The following is a 16902-nucleotide window of genomic DNA, read 5'->3' as shown; positions in this document are numbered from 1 at the left end:
ACTTTGGTGCTTGTTATGGATATTCTTTGTGAACACTAACAGATAATGAAACAAATGAACAAAGATGAAAAGGACTGTTAATGGAAAAACTCAAAAGAGTAAATCATAATACACTTAACATTTGTTTCTCACAAGGACAAGTGTGCTCAGAGTTCAGATGGTTTAACATGTTTTACACCAATAAAATTGTTTCTAGATTCTAGAATAAACTATGTCAGCTCGCGATGCTATTCCATGAAGAGTATCAGGAAGGGCAGAAACTGCCTTATGGAGGTGGCACTGTAAGGATCTTGGGTTTCATTCAAGATTAGATCTCATTCTAAGTGTGCTAGGAAGCCACTGAAGGGTTGACGAATGAAGGTGTGCCATAATGTGCATTACATTTTAAAAAGCACTCTAGGCTGCTTTATCCACAAAATATATAGGAACCAGTGTGCAAGAAGAGTGGGTCTTACTAAAATGGAAAACCTGAGGGATAGCATATATGGGGAGAAAAAAAAATACATCTTTTGTAGACGTGTTCAGTTTAAAATGCTTTCTGAACTTCTGAGTGGAGATGTTAAAGTTAGGAGTTTGGAGTTCAGTGTAGATGTCTAGGCAGAAGATAAAAGTCTAAGGAATTATTGGCAGATAGACTTTATTTAGAGATGATATTTAAAATAATGGGAGAGCAGTCAAGAAGTTGTCCAAAGACTGAACTCTGGGTCACTTCATTAGTTAGAGATTGAAAAGAGTAAGATCCATAAAAGGAATCTGAAAGAAGCAGCCAAGCAGCAGGTAAACCTCCACAGAGGCCTGGAAGCCTTGTGTAGACAGTATTTCAAGAAGGGAGGATATAGCTAGGAACAAAGGTTTTAGGCATAAAAGAAAAGGGATACAAGTATATAAAGTCAAAGAAGTTACAACACTATGATCCTACATGTAAACTGGAGAGAGGTACATGACAACCAACGTGGTAGCAATAAGCATGCCAGTGCCCAGACTGTGATCTCTAACTACCATTACTAAAAGGGCAGGAAATATACAAGATAAGACTGAAAATTCTTACTATATGAGAAAGAAGGGCTTCAAAAGGCTAGAGTGGTCATTTCAGAAGCTTGGGAGTCAAGTTCAAAAGGTTCCCACTCATCCAAGATGGGACAATTTTGTGTATCAACATGAATAATAATTACAATGGACTAAACCAAATGAACTATGGTTTTAATGGATTTGTTTACACTGACACTTCAGAAACAAACCAATTACCTTTGGAGGAAGGATACTATGAAACCGACTCATTTAAAAAACTGATAAAAGAAATATTTATCCTGCTTTTTCTATATGAACTATACTTCAGGATAACCAAACAGTTGATGAGGGAAAGTTTATTTGTATAGAAGTCCTCCAACTAATAAATGAAGGAATGACAGGAATCTGATATCACCATTTTGCAGTCTTCAATGAAATAACGGACTAGGCATTGATCATCAATAGCTACCCAAATCACAAAAAGAGAGCTAACTAGACACCACCATCTGTAAAGAGAATTCTGTCCTCCCCAAGTCAACCGGAATCTGATCCAGCCTCTAGATATAAGGACCAGTCTATTGGGCATCCAGGGCTCAGACGAAAAAAAGGATGCAACCAGCAAAATCTAGAATGTGGGAAAGAGAACAAAAGATCCATTTTCTTCAAAAGAATAAATCAAGGAAAAAAATTAAGAGGAGAAGAAACCTATAGATATATTTTAGAGACACAGCAATCCAATGGAATCAATTAACTTTATTTCAACCTGCTTCAACTGTAAAAAAAAAAAAAAACAAAAAAAAAACCCAGAAGAATTAACCAAGGAGATTGGAGATTTGAACACTGGCTGGCTAGTTGGTGTTATTAGTTGATGTTATTACAGAATTGTAATTAAATTTTTGTGTGTCATTATAGTATCGTGACTATATTTTTTTAACGAGTCCTTGTTTTTTAAAGATTTTAATGAAAAAGACACCTACAAAGAACATAATAAGACAATTAGTATTTTCTCAAAATAAACTGGAAAAGGAAGTGGCTAGGGTAAAGGTAAAACAAGACTGGCCATGAGATATTTGTTGAGGCGGGGAGAAGGGTACGTGAGGATCCATCACATTATTTTCCATACTTTATACTTGTTTGACATTCTTGGTAAGAAAGTTTTGTTTTATTCTGTTTAAAGGAGGATATAATCAACTATACCCTCAGAAAAGATGAGGTCAAAGGAAGACTGAGAATTGAATACTGGCAGTGGCAAATGTGGAGGTCATTGGTGACACTGAGAAGAGGGTTTTCAGTGACACATTGGTTATGACAGTGTAACTGGAATGAGTTCATGAATAGGAGACAACACCCTAGAGATGATTCTAAGGAGAAAATAAAAATGGGAGACAGCTGGAGTTTTCTGGTGTTAAAGATGCTTTTTCTTTTTACTCAATGGAGAGAAAAAGTGTATTTCTCTGCTGATAGAAATAATACAGAAAAGAGGGGGAAACTAATCACACAGGAGAGTGGAGTGACAAAAGCAGAAGCAAAGATCCTGAGTAGGTGGGAGGAGCTGGGATCTAGCCCCAAAGTGGAGAGGTTGGTCTTGGTTAGGAACAGGGGACAATTCATCTATTTTAATAGGCTCAAAGCACAGGTAGAGATAGAAACAAGGTGATAGATTGCTGGTAGAAAAATGAGGACGTTCTCTTTTAGTTGCTCCTGTTTTCGTAGTAGAATATAAAGGAAGGCCATAAGCTAGGAGTCAGGACGGGGGAGGGGAGTGGTTAGATGTTTGAAGGCAGAAGTTGTGAAATCATCACCTTGGACAGTAGTAAGTGAACTAACCGAGAGAACATAGTAGGGATGTCAAGCAGCACTAAAGGCTCATTTGAAATTTGTGATCATATAAAAATTAAAAAAAAAATTTGTGATTATAAATTTAAAGCAAAATAAATCATATTTTATCTTTAGTCATGTTCAGCTGTTCTGATGGAGGACTGCACAAGCCCAAGATTGGGTTTTAACCAGGGTTGGGATTTTGTCTTAAAAGTATGATGGAGGGGGCTTCCCTGGTGGCGCAGTGGTTGAGAGTCCGCCTGCCAATGCAGGGGACGCAGGTTCGTGCCCCGGTCCGGGAGGATCCCACATGCCGCGGAGCGGCTCGGCCCGTGAGCCATGGCCACTGGGCCTGCGCGTACAGAGCCTGTGCTCCGCAACCGGAGAGGGCACAACAGTGAGAGGCCCGCGTACAGAAAAAAAAAAAAAAAAAAAAAAAAGTATGATGGAGGGAGAGAAGGACAAAGGAGTTGAGAAATGCAACAGAATTATTATAATGATGGATTACTGGAAATAAGCAGGGTAATACAGGATTTTAGGATGTAAGGGGAATGTTTAGGTTTGTAGTAGGGTTTAAAGAATTGTTGGAAATAAAAAAAACCAAAAATATGGTGTAAACATAGGAGGCAATAGTCTAAGAGTAGGATGCTTACAACTGGGATTTGAAGGTGGTAGTTAGTAATGGCAAGGCAAGAGTGAAGAAAATGATCTTTGAAAGTAAGAAGAGGTTGAATTGGATTGATTTTTGATGTAGAAATCACCAAGAAAGATGAAAGGAGTTGAAGTAGAGAGATGACAGTGAGTCAGATCCTAAAATCTTCAGTGGAAAAGGAGGAAGATCAGAGTGCAAAAGACTACAAAGGAGCATGGGGTAGAGTTTAATCTCGTGACATGTATTTCAAAGCACCTGGAGTTTTTAGGGAAGAAGAGTGGCCAGGAAGGGGCAAAGAGGAGCAAGAAGAATACCTACACCTCCCCTTGGCTCTGTGGTATGTGGGGTACGGAAGACAAAAGAACCATTACTGTAGACGGGCTGCAAAGGAATCAGCATCCCCAGGGGAGGGCCAAGTGTCAGCAAGAATGCTAAATGAGCAGTTATCATCCAAATCACAGCCTAAAGCTCACCACATAAAACATAAAAATTATATCCCTGCCGCTGCCATGAAAACAATATTGTTACACTCACTCCTTTTTTTAACTTTTTAAAAAAATTAATTAATTAATTTATTTTTGGCTGTGTTGGGTCTTCGTTGCTGTGTGTGGGCTTTCTCTAGTTGCGGTGAGCGGGGGCTACTCTTCATTGCAGTGTGAGGACTTCTCACTGCGGCGGCTTCTCTTGTTGCGGAGCACGGGCTCTAGGCACACGGGCTTCAGTAGTTGTGGCTCGCAGGCTCTAGAGCGCAGGCTCAGTAGTTGTGGCGCACAGGCTTAGCTGCTCCACGGTGTGTGGGATCTTCCCGCACCAGGTCTCGAACCCGTGTCCCCTGCATTGGCAGGCAGATTCTTAACCACTGCACCACCAGGGAAGCCCCTTGTTACACTCACTTCTAAGGAAATAGTTTTATTTGGCTACTTCAAAAGGTAACATAAAATGTTCAGTCTTTACTTACCTTCCTGTTGTAACTGAGCCAAGAAAAGTGCAAGGTATGTGTCTGATATTAATTCTGGACCCGTCAAGAGAGAATTCAAGTTGAACCACTGGAAAAAAAAGTTGTCAATGTTTAAGTTAGTGCACATGTAAGTAATAAGGAAGTTTCACATGTTAAGAATAGATATAACCCATCTAAACTTAGTGAGACTGTCTAAAGACTGAAAACATGTCAAATCAAGATTTTTTTAAGTAATTAAGTAATGTGATTCTAAAAAATTGAAATAGAATGTTGCAAATTTATCACTATTAAATGTTTTAAAAGTTTGCTTTGAGCCATAAGCTTTAAATCCCTCCTCCAAAAAAGAAAAGAAACTGATAGCCAGTATTTTAAAGTATCTTTATTGATAGCGACAATTAAATCTTTTTTCAAAGGAACAGCCCAACAAAATCCTCATCTAATCATATTATATTGATGGTGGAAGAAAAAGGAAAACTACCCAGTTTTCTCAGTGCTGATAATCTTGGTCAAAATAGTTCAATTGAGAGAAAGCCAGACATTCCAGGAAGAGAATTTATAATTGCCAACTCATTTTAAAAAGTAAGCCATTACTGCATGTAAGTAACATCATTTGGTCACTACTTCATGGGCCTCCTAGTTTAACCCACAAGATACAAAAGTTTCAGAAGTTACTGTCAGCAACATGACCAACTACTTTTCCTGGATTTTCACAGAGATAATATTTTTCTCAGTCATCTTTTTCTTTATACAGGGACCTCAGACAAGAGTCTATAGGGAAAAATACAATTTTAAACAAAAGTACAAATTAGAACCAAAGATGATAAGCCATACTTTGACATTTCCTGTATTTGTCAAAGATAATTTGAAATGTGTAAATTCAATTTTGAAGAACTAAAATTTTAAAAATTTCTCAAAATAGGGGACTTCCCTGGTGGTCCAGTGGGTAAGACTCTGTGCTCCCAATGCAGGGGGCCCGGGTTCGATCCCTGGTTGGAGAACTAGATCCCACATGCATGCCGCAACTAATAAGTCCACATGCCGCAACTAAGAAGCCCACATGCCGCAACTAAAGATCCCGCATGCTGCAACAAAGATCCCAAGTGCCACAAAGAAGACCCGGCGCAGCCAAAGTAAATAAAGAAATACAAAAAAAAATTTTTTTTTCTCAAAATAATAACGTAAGTTTACATGCAAATCAATACAAAAGAATTTCTAGAATTTAAGTCTTCAGATCTTGAAAGTGAAGAATACCTGATCATATTTTTAAAGATCTAAATAAAACCCAGAGGTTAAATAACCTTGGCAGTTGTCCTGCCCTGGTTTTTCCCAGAGTTGATTCCCACCTGGGTCAGTCTTTCCTGCATCACACCACACCTCCTTACTTGCTCTTTGCCCCCCCAAGGAGGGACCTTAAGAAATAATCAGTTATGATGAAGCTGCTTCTAGGCAGCAGACTTAAAAGGTAATAGCAAGGCTTTTGTTTTTGAATTATCTTGTATTGATTTAATTCAACTTTCTTGATTTCATTTCCTTTTTTGTTTTGTATTAGTTTATTTTTTAAAACAGCTTTATTAAGGTATGATTGACATGCAGTGAACTGGCCATATTTAAAGTATACAATTTGAAAAATTTTAACATATGTATATACCCATGAAGCCATCACCACAACCAAGAGTGAACATATTCGTCACTGCCGACTTTCCTGCGCCCCTTGTAATCCTCCTCTTTCACTGCTCCTTGCCCTCCTCATCCCCAGGCAACCACTAGTCAATCTGCTTTCTGTCACTACAGATTAGTTTGCATTTTCTACACTTTTATATAAATGGAACAATATGGTATGTAGTATTTTGTGTCTAGGTTCTTTCACTCAGCATAATTATTTTGAGATTCATCCATGTTGTTACATGTATCAATAATTCATTCCTTTTTACTACATTAGCCTGTTTTCAATAATCCTCTTTCCGGACTTCCCTGGTGGCACAGTGGTTAAGAATCCCCCTGCCAATGCAGGGGACACGGGTTCCAGCCCTGGTCTGGGAAGATCCCACATGCCACGGAGCAACTAAGCCCATGCGCCACAACTACTGAGCCTGCGCTCTAGAGCCCACAAGCCACAACTACTGAGCCCACGTGCCACAACTATGGAGCCTGCGTGTCTAGAACCCAAGCTCTGCAACAAAGAGAAGCCACTGCAATGAGAAGCCCACGCACCGCAATGAAAAGTAGCCCCCACTCGCCGCAACTAGAGAAAGCCCACGCACAGCAACGAAGACCCAATGCAGCCATAAATAAATAAACAAGTAAATAAATAATGCCAAAAAATAATAATAATCCTCTTTCAAAGTGTCAAAATTCTAAGAAAAAGGACTTTAACTCTTTCAAAAATGGTATCGTGTATACAAAGATCACTGGCAATTATTTTAAAAAATAACACTTTAGGTACTTTTCTTGATCTTAGAAAAAGCCTTGCTCAAGACACATTCCATGTCCTTTTTTTAGAAAAAATAGAAATGATTTATGCAGATACATATATTACATGGCATTTTGGAATGCGAATAACCTTGTTAAGCAAAAGCAAACATGACTGGAAATTTTTATTCATGCTAGACACTATTTCAGGCTTTGTGACATTGCTACGCTTAATACAAACCCATGAAAATAGTAGTTAACTGACGGAGCATCTTTACAACATAAAAACTCATAAACATATTAAAAGTAACCACGGCTGTATTGTCTTATTAAATAGAGAATTTTACTTATGTCCTCTCTCTCTCTATTGAAACCAGGCCACATACACACATTACTGGTGAGTTTCATTTGCAACTGAAGTGAAAGGGACAGGCGCCTTAAAGACGAAGGCACAAATCCCTTACACTTCAGTTGCAAATGAGCTACAGAATGAGGAAAAAGACAGGGGAAGAGGGGAAGCATTACCTGTTTTCCTAATTTTCTAACTGTAAACCAGTGCTCTTTATAATTGCATATAAATGATCTTTCATTTCTAGAAACAGGAAAAAAAAACATACATAATATTAAGTTGAAATACTAGAGTTCATATTCATTTAGTTTGTCTATTGGAAAGTATTACACAAAACCTATGAGGATTTAGGATTATATTCACAGTTTTAAGTATCACTGATTTTTAAAAAATTACAAAACAGTATGAATCTCTGTGCAGATAAGTGACGCCGTGCAAAAGCGATGGCACCACACCCCATTCAAGGATCAGCTCTGCACTGCCAGACACTGAGGGGTCAGGAGGGCTCAGTGGGCAGATGTTCACAGACAGCCGCAAAAGGTGAACTAGGAAAACCTGAGGGATTGAAACGGGCAATATCAAAACAAAAGCATGCAAGATGTATTTTTCTCCTTTAAGAAAGTATAAATTTAAAAATCAAATGTAGGAAAGGCAAAATAAAATCTTACATGGGATCGATCCTGAGCCTCTGATACTCTGGACTGTTAAACAGGATTAGTTCTAAACCCCAAACTTTCAAGGCATTGCTTATAACCTGTTATAAAAAAATAACAACTTTTAAAAATTCCAAATTTAAGTGGTGTAGCCATGTTAGTTGTATACACAATTGTAGTTCATATATAAATTTCCCCAGAAGGTTATGGTTTTTAAAGTGTGTGTGTGTGTCTAGATATATCACTAAGTCCATAAATAATATACAAACGTAACATTAAAAGAGTACTTTTTACACTAAGTTTCTGGAATGTTCCAGAGAACCACACAATTCCTAGATAAAACTGCCTCAAAACTCCAGATGTATTTTCTATCCAGTAAGTGCTACTCTTAAAACTAGTCCACTGCAAACGTGATAATTTGGCTGCTACGGGTCCTGCTTTAGAAAACTGATAGTCAACTCACTACCTGATATGTAATAATGATAATTTTATGTCTATTAAAATGAGTTATTTCTGGGGATTTAAACTGAAGCTTTCATAAATTTTAAACTTCTGTTATCATGGGTTTGTGATTTGTAGGAAAAAAACAAAAGATAAACCTGATTATTTCAAACTGAGAAAAAAAAGGGAAATTTCTGAAAATTCACTACCTTCCCTCCAAGGTAGCCAACAAAGCAGTAAGTGAACCAGGCACGACTACAACAAAAAGTGAACGCTATGAGGTGCGCAAATGTGAACTGGCACCAAGAGCAGCGCTGCAGGGACTTCCCTGGTGGTCCAGTGGTTAAGAATCCACACTTCCACTGCAGGGGATGCAGGTTCCATCCCTGGTTGGGGAAGTATAATAAGATTCCGCATGTCACGGCCACGTGGTACAACCAAAAAAAAAAAGAGCAGCGTTGCACAAACAGGAAATGGCAAGCACTGGCCCTGCTCAGGCCTCTGCTCCAAGCCGTGCAGTAGCTGTCACCTGGAACGGTCCACAATAAAGCACTGGTTGGAAACGCTGGTGACTGAGGAGTCCAGGAGGACAGTACAGCAGAACACAAGCAGAGATATCTGCAGAAAACGTTCCCCCAAGAGAAGTTCTAAAGAACGCTGGATACGCCTCACAGGTGTTAGAAATGGAATGAAAGATCCACGGATGAAAGAATCAATCTCACAAGTACACATATATTCACCCACAGAATTCAAGGGGAGTGATAAGATTTAAAAAGGAAAAAGGCAAAAGACACAGACCATAATGAAGGAATCCAATCCTAGTGGGCTGATTTAAATGGAAGGTAGGAAAGTGTTGTATTTTCTCAAATTTACACAGGAGATGGTAAGTTTGAAATCCTGCGACTTACTGGAATTACGGTTATTAGCATCCGGATGCAAATTAACAACCTCCTTTGAGGAAGCCCTCCTCTGAGATGAAGATCCTGTCATCCTAATTGTCATGTTTATCTGCATAAAAATCTAGTACTCTGGTATAGAATCTTAGACATAATCTACTGGAGGAACTTCTGATGGTTACATCATTACAGTGACTATGAAAGACTGTGAAAAGCATACCCTGAGCTTAAACAGTGCCTGGGACAGAAACAACACTTAGTAGATGCCTGTGACTACTTACTTGAATAGAGAAAAAGCCACTGTCATCCATATTTCCAGAAGGCTGCTGTTTAATTTGGATAGGTAGTTGGGACAGGGGTTGAGGGTGGGAAGAGAAGGATAGTGTCATTAGTGTGCATATTTAAAGTAACATCTTGTGCATTCCCATCTACAAAGACGAGAGCTGATTTATAATTAACAAGTCAGATCCCCATAGGAAGAGCGGTTCATCCTTTTCTAAACAGCACCCACATTTCTTTAAGAAGTGTGATTTAGTGAGTTTAAAATCAGTACCTGCAAAAATGTGCGATAGTCTTCACTAGTAACTCCTCCTTCTGCCATTCTCATCCTCTCTTCCTCATCTAGCTGGTGTGCAATTGAAGATAATTCCACAGGGCTGAAGTATTCTCCTTGTAACAGGTTATTCAAGCAATGCTGAGCACAAAGTGAACCTTCTTGCTAATATTTCCAAAAGAAAAAATTCAAATGGGATTTGTAAAACAGATTTGTACAGTATCTTCCCTGAAACAGAAATTTAATCATTAATTTAACATAGCCAAACCAAACATTTTTAGCTTTAGACAAGCATGATTAACACGGGTACATGCATTTTCATTTGTTAACATTTATTTTATAATTCTACCATTAATGAAACTACAATTATTTAGCTATATGATCAAAAATTTAAGAATGATTTATACTAAACAAACATCATCTGTCAAATACACCAAATCCAATTTTTATTAAAAACTACTCTATTATAATAAACATTTAGCCTCCTTTGTTTTCAGTGGCCAAAATAAATACATTTTTGGAGATTCCATGGTAAATTACTAATGCTGAAAAGGAATTTTAATCCCTAGAACATTTTTTCTTTTAACAAGATAATCTCTAATCCATCTAAATGTTCGTTCATGGAATTTCAAATCCATGAACAGATGAAGAATCTCAAAAATTGATATAGTAAGAAAAATTCTGTTCGATGTTTATGAAGACTTATAGCTACAGAGCCAAGGTTCTCTTCAAGAACTCTGCAGATAATGTACACAGTTTTGGTGCATGAGCAAAACTGTCCAAAAACCACCCCTGGAGTTCACTTCTGGACAAACAGCAAGGGGGCTGCATCCAAGCTCAGTTCTCCAATTGGGAACTGGGATCACTGGCTTCCTGTTATGGGTGTGGGGAGAAAACAACTTCCCACAGGCCCTTCGCGGGCTGGGCAGCTGGCTTTCTCACACAACTGGCACCCCAAACCAAAATCCAGGCTTCCTCCAACTAAGCAGCTTGTGTATCACCCCTCTCCCCTCAACACTGCTGCTTTCCTGTTTCCCTATAAGAAGGGAGACTAATGGGTGGATGAGATCCCTCCCAGTGAACCCAGCCCCGGGTTGGTCTTTCTGTAGTATGATGGCAGATGGGAGAACACCTTCTTCTCCTGCTAATAACTCTGGCCCTCTAAGTTCTCCATTTCCCCAGTAAAGTCTGTTCATTAACCCAACCTGTCTGACATCCTGCAGTTTGTTTCGAGCTATGTCACACAATAGGTCAGACCCCAAAGACCAACACCTTGCAAGATACATCTTTTTCCTGAGTTAATTTTCTAGGAACAAAATTCCGCTGCTGAAGAAGATACAGGATATATGTATATAATGGAATAGGAATGCAGCACTGAGACAGTCTGAGTGTGAGAAAGGAGGCTGAGACAAGTTTATCTTCGTATTTTGGTACAGAATAAGTAACCTGCAGTAAAGAAGACACTATCCATCCCTCAAGTCATAACTACGATGGTGAGAGAGTACTTGTCTCCACTTCTTTTTTCTTCTACTGTATTCCTCCTGCCAGAAAGCCAGTCTCACTGAACAATATAATGTGAATTGGAGGGATACACAGATGTCTACTTATATTCTATTGAAAAGTGGGCACGACAAACAAGAACTCACAAGAGGATAGCCAAATGGATAAAAAACACAGAGGGGGGCTCAACTTCATTAACCACCAGAGAAACCTATATTAAAACTACCAGTGTGTTACTACTACACACTCCAGAATGGCTAAAATGTTGGAGACGATTAGAGACATCAAAACTATTATATACTACTGATGGAAGTGTAAATTAGTTTAACCACTTTGGAAAACTACTTGAAATATCTACTACAGCTTAACATTTACCTACCCTATGATCTAGCAATCCCACCGCTAGGTACATAACATAAGCAACAGAAATGTAAACCTGTGTTCATCAAAAGACATGTATAAGAACGTTCATAGAAGCACTATTTGTATTGGCCCCCAAACTGGAAATTACCCAAATGCTCATCACAGTAGAATGGCTAAATTGTGTTACATTCGCAAAGGACTACTATGTAACAATGACAGTGAGTTAACTACAACTACCTGCAACAATATGGATGACTCAATCAATGTTAAACAAAAGAAGACAGACTCAAAAGAGTACACTCTATATGATTCCATTTACAAAACTTCAAAAACAGACAAAACTAACTAATCGATGACGTTAGAAATCAGGGTAGTGGTTACCCTTGCAGGGGTGGAGGGAGAGTTAGTATCCTGGAAGACGAACGATGTAAGGGGGCTTATAAGATGCAGGTAAATGTTCTGTTAATTGATCTAAGTATTATTTACACACTTGTGTTCACTTCATTAAGCTATACTCTTATGATCTGTGTGCACCTACACGTGTTATCCTTAATAAAAAATTCAAACAACGATAAAAAAGTCTCTACTAAGATACAGGTACTTCACATTAAGAGCTACTTAATACAGTGACCAGACACTGGATTATCTTGGAATTTTCTGTTTGCTGTCAGGCTACATGCTTCAGTTTGGGGCTCTCAGACTATGGTCACCATATGTAATAACATACATAGAAACAGTGAATCCAAATATTTGATTTTAAAATTCTCTCTATAAAAAATTAGCTTTAAAATACAAAAAATAAGCACTTGAAATTAAACCTAATTGAAGTAATACTGTATTGCTTTAGGAAATTATATCAAGTTCTGTACTTCTAAGATGATTTAATAGAAGGAAAGAACAAATTGTACAGTCAAATTTAAATAAAATTATTTTTTAAAGTCACAAGATGAGTCAAATTCTACATGGACCAAAAAAATTGTAAAATGGTCCCATCTAAGATTATGCATTTCCCTGCCTGCCCATCCCACCCCCTAAACTATCCCCAACCACTTCATTCATTCATTCATTCATTCAGCTATGCCGGGTCTTAGTTGCGGTACTCAGGATCTTTGCTGCGGCGTGCGGGCTCTTTAGTTGCGGCATGCAGAATCTTTTTAGTTGAGGCATGTGGAATCTTTAGTTGCAACACGTGGGATCTTTTGGTTGTGGCATGCAGGCTCTTAGTTGCGGGATCTAGTTCCCTGACCAGGGATCAAACCTCGGCCTCCTGCATTGGGAGCATGGAGTCTTAACCACTGGCCCACAAGGGAAGTCCCCGCAACCATTTCTTTTCTTTTTTTTTTAATTTAGTAATTTATTTATTTATTTTTGGCTGCACTGGGTCTTCGTTACTGTGTGCGGGCTTTCTCTAGTTGCAGTGAGCGGGGGCTACTCTTCGTTGCGGTGCGTGGGCTTCTCATTGTGGTGGCTTGTCTTTGTTGCAGAGCATGGGTTCTAGGTGCACAGGCTTCAGTAGTTGTGGCGTGTGGGCTCCACAGTTGTGGCTTGCGGACTTCTAGAGTGCAGGCTCAGTAGTTGTGGCTCACAGGCTTAGTTGCTCCGCGGCATGTGGGATCTTCCAGGACCAGGGCTCAAACCAGCGTCCCTTGTATTGGCAGGTGAATTCTTCACCATGCAACCACTTCTTTCTCATCAAACTTTAACCAAAGTTGGACAGAAGTTCACTTTGCTATAGTCAAAGTTCAGTGGTATTGAAATTCCATGATTTCAAGCCCAGACTTTATTGTGTTGGGATCCAAGGATGAACAAAATGCATCTTCAGTTTTACCAAGATATCTTACAAAACCACCAAGGGTAACTTCAACCAAATCATTCCCTCACTGTCCCCAGAGTCTTCAGGACCTCCCTGAAACTAGTTCAAATTCCCAGAGACACTACTGCCTCCAACTGAAACTGGGCATAAACCCAAAGGTGTGCTCAGAAATGGCCTAACTGGGGCCACACAATCAACCTAGCAGCACTTGTTCATCTCATCTTAGTAAGAATAAGGTCCCACCCCTTATTATGAAGTTTGGCAAGCACAAGCATCTGAATAACAACAGTGGCCAGCACTTGTCCAGCACTATGTGCCAAGTAGCATTCTAAGCATTCATAACGCTGAGACAGACACTTCAAAACCCTCAAATACAGCAGAGGAAACTGGAGAACAGAGATAACAAGTAACTTGCCCAGGATCATACAGGTAGTAAACGGCAGAGCTGAGATTCAAACCCGGGCAGAGGTTTCAAGTCTGTACTATTACCACTTCCTTAAGCCACCTATTTGGAACTTGGTGATTCTTAAACTTCAAATATCCTGAAGATGGTTAAGAACCACCAATCACAAAAAAAAACCATAACGAATGTCATAAAGTCAAATCTCAGCATCTTTCCAGTATTTTCACTAATTTTAAATATAATCCCAACAAGTTTGGCTATCATTCACAGCTGTAAACACATAAAAGTACCAATTCAGATGGCACACTAACCTCACCAAGAGCTGTCAGCAACAGAAGGGATAACAAAAACGACAGAAATCAGGCACCAGAACTAAAAAAAAAAAACCCAAACAACAAAAAACTCCAGCAGTTGGTGGCCATATAGCACTAGGGTTTAAGTTAGGGATTGGCAAACTCTAGCCCTTGGGCCAAATTCAATCTGCCCCAGGAGCTAAGAATGGTTTTTACATTTTTATATGGTTGGGAAAACACACACACACACACACACACACACACACACAAGAATATGTGAGAACGTAAAAAACCTGCAAAGTCTAAAATATTTAGAGAAGGACTTCCCTGGTGGCGCAGTGGTTAAGAATCTGCCTGCCAACGCAGGGGACATGGGTTTGATCCCTGGTCTGGGACGATCCCACATGCCACGGAGCAACTAAGCCCATGCACCACAACTACTGAGCCTGCGCTCTAGAGCCTGCGAGCCACAACTACCAAGCCCGCACGCCGCAACTACTGAAGCCTGTGAGCCTAGAGCCCGTGCTCCGCAACAAGAGAAGCCACTGCAATGAGAAGCCGACACACCGCAACGAAGAGTGGCCCCCACTCACTGAAACTAGAGAAAGCCCGCACAGCAATGAAGACTCAATGTAGCCCCAAAAAATCCTATTTTAAAAAATAAAATATTTACAGAAAAACTTGTTTACTTTAGATAAATAGCACCATATACATCTTAGGTGCTCAAGGAACACTCTTGATTCATTCAAATATTTATTGAGCACCTGCTATGTGCCAGGCACTGGGGATATATCAATAAACAACTGTTGAGTTTACATTTTAATTTAACAAAGGGCACTCCAAGAGACAATTCTGAAAATGGAGAAACCAAAATTCCAAGAGGAAGTGGTTGCAAAGTCCTTTGTAGTCAGATAACCCTACATGCACAGCTTCCCTAGGGCCAAAGTTGGTTCTCCGGCTCTCCAAACCCAGGACCTAGAGTTAAATGTATGTGGAGGAGGGGAAGGGGGTGCTCTGGAAAATGTCATGTTGAGCTCAAACATTCCCAGAATGGACAGTGTATGAGATGGACAATGGGCCCTATGGTTACAGGTGCTTTCCATACTATTGAAATATGCCTGAAGAACTTTAAGTCTTCATTTGCTAAGTACCTATAAGTTGATAAGGGTAAATGTGTTCTTGAAGTAGGTTTAAGTCTACATTCATGCTGATAATTCAGAGTGACTGCTTTCAGGTAAGTAGATTTTCATTAGGCTAGCGTCCAGCTTCTTTTGATCCCATGGTTAAGCAGCTACCTTCGCTGAACTCTATCCAAACTAGGTACCAATCATTATTGTTAAAAAATATATATTGTATAATTCTCAGGAAGTGATGTGCACAAATTTAAAATCTTCAGTGTTGAACCATCTGGTCCTACAGCAAAGCTTTTGAAAATCAGTCATAAAAATATGCCCACTCGAGGTTCTCTTCATCCAGTCTCCTTAGCCAAGCAGCTAAATTTCTCTTGTCCAGGATTCATATAACATGTCAGTCAAGTCAAAAGATTGGTGATAACCGTACCACTGAGACCTTCCTCACCCACACATAAAAACTGGTCTATTCTAGTACCAAACTTTCTGAAATGTTTTCTATAAAGAAAAGCATTCCATAACAATTTGGTTAGATTTATACTGCACTTCCTTTGTCTTCGATTGCTTTATCTGATTGCTGTGTGTGTATTTTTAAATGGACAAGTATTTAACAAAACAAAACCCCTTCGCTCCTACTAAATAACAGCCTCACCAGCAACCCTTTCTAAACACGAAACTATTATGAAACAAGATATGTGACAAAGTTGTCCTGAGGAAGGTTTCACTCACACCCAAATGATTTGATAACTGCGAGAAAAGACGAGTTTCTCCACATGCCACAAACATTATCTTCAAGCGCATGGTCATGGAAGATTCAAAGCAAAACAGGCTAGGCAGACAAAAACAAAATTATTCCTGCCCACTCTTAATACCTAATAAGAAAGCTGGCCTCCTGATCCGGAAAGATGCCATTACCAAAAGAAACGAAACCCAAACATCTCATAACAAAAACTCTTGTGACGACTTCCCAGTTCAGGGGCGCACTGGGTTTCCTACTTCACTTCCCTAAGGGTCACGCCCTCCGTGGGACGAGCCAAGGTCCCTGCCCCCGGGATGCTCACGGACCCAGTGCAGAGGGATCTGAGTGTATGAGAAATTCCAATTTAGAATTGAGGAGCCCAGAGAAGGAAAAGTTAATTCTTCCAACGGGTAGGACTGGGAGAGCGGCGTGGAGTTGGGAAGGGTAGAGGGACGTGTCCAAGAGGTGACTAGCTAGAACCTAGGGAGAGTGGGGGAGAGGAACTGGAGGACTCCCACGGAAAGTGGAGAGAAAGCGCGGAAGTCACCTCCTCTCTTGTGCCGCCGGCCCTGCCCTTATTCCCTGCGGGCTTCCCAGACATCTCAGGCCCGGGTCTCCTCCGGCTCCTCGGGCACGGGCCTTAGGGTGCAATGGGGGCATCGGTGAAACTCCCCTCCAGGTGAAGCTCCTCCCGCCCGGCGAGATCGGGATGGGGGCATCTCGGGCCCCACCCAGCTCCCCGGGAGGCAGCGATGCCGCGCCCCACGCCCGCCACCGCGCTGCAGACAGCTCCCCACCGAACGCGGACACTCACTTTTTCATGGAAGATGGACTCCATGTTTATTTGTCTGGAGCCAACGGCCCCCGCGCCGAACCAACCCCCTCCAGCTCCGCCCCCAGCCCGACCCCTCCACCCAGCATGCC

General features: G+C 40.2%; 1 protein-coding gene across 5 annotated transcripts in view; it reads right to left on the bottom strand.

Annotated features, from left to right (window-relative positions):
• The window catches only part of ATXN3 (ataxin 3), a 33239-nt gene extending 16337 nt beyond the window's left edge, over positions 1-16902 (bottom strand). For 2 of the 5 annotated variants that reach the window (XM_067727418.1, XM_067727421.1), the window contains exons 1-6: positions 16793-16902; positions 9738-9902; positions 9466-9510; positions 7863-7948; positions 7371-7437; positions 4437-4524 (exon numbers count right to left, since the gene is read on the bottom strand). In XM_067727418.1, coding sequence (XP_067583519.1) covers positions 4437-4524; positions 7371-7437; positions 7863-7948; positions 9466-9510; positions 9738-9902; positions 16793-16816 — 475 coding nt within the window. In that variant the 5' untranslated portion in view covers positions 16817-16902. Of the gene's footprint in view, positions 1-3253; positions 4311-4436; positions 4525-7370; positions 7438-7862; positions 7949-9465; positions 9511-9737; positions 9903-16792 lie in introns of those variants that run through there. The other 3 variants (XM_067727446.1, XM_067727419.1, XM_067727428.1) reach the window with 3 other exon arrangements.

Source organism: Pseudorca crassidens, chromosome 1, assembly GCF_039906515.1.
Source record: "Pseudorca crassidens isolate mPseCra1 chromosome 1, mPseCra1.hap1, whole genome shotgun sequence".
Classification (NCBI taxonomy): Eukaryota; Metazoa; Chordata; class Mammalia; order Artiodactyla; family Delphinidae; genus Pseudorca; species Pseudorca crassidens.
The sequence above is the reverse complement of the archived record's forward strand: the minus strand, read 5'-3'. Positions and strand labels throughout refer to the sequence as shown.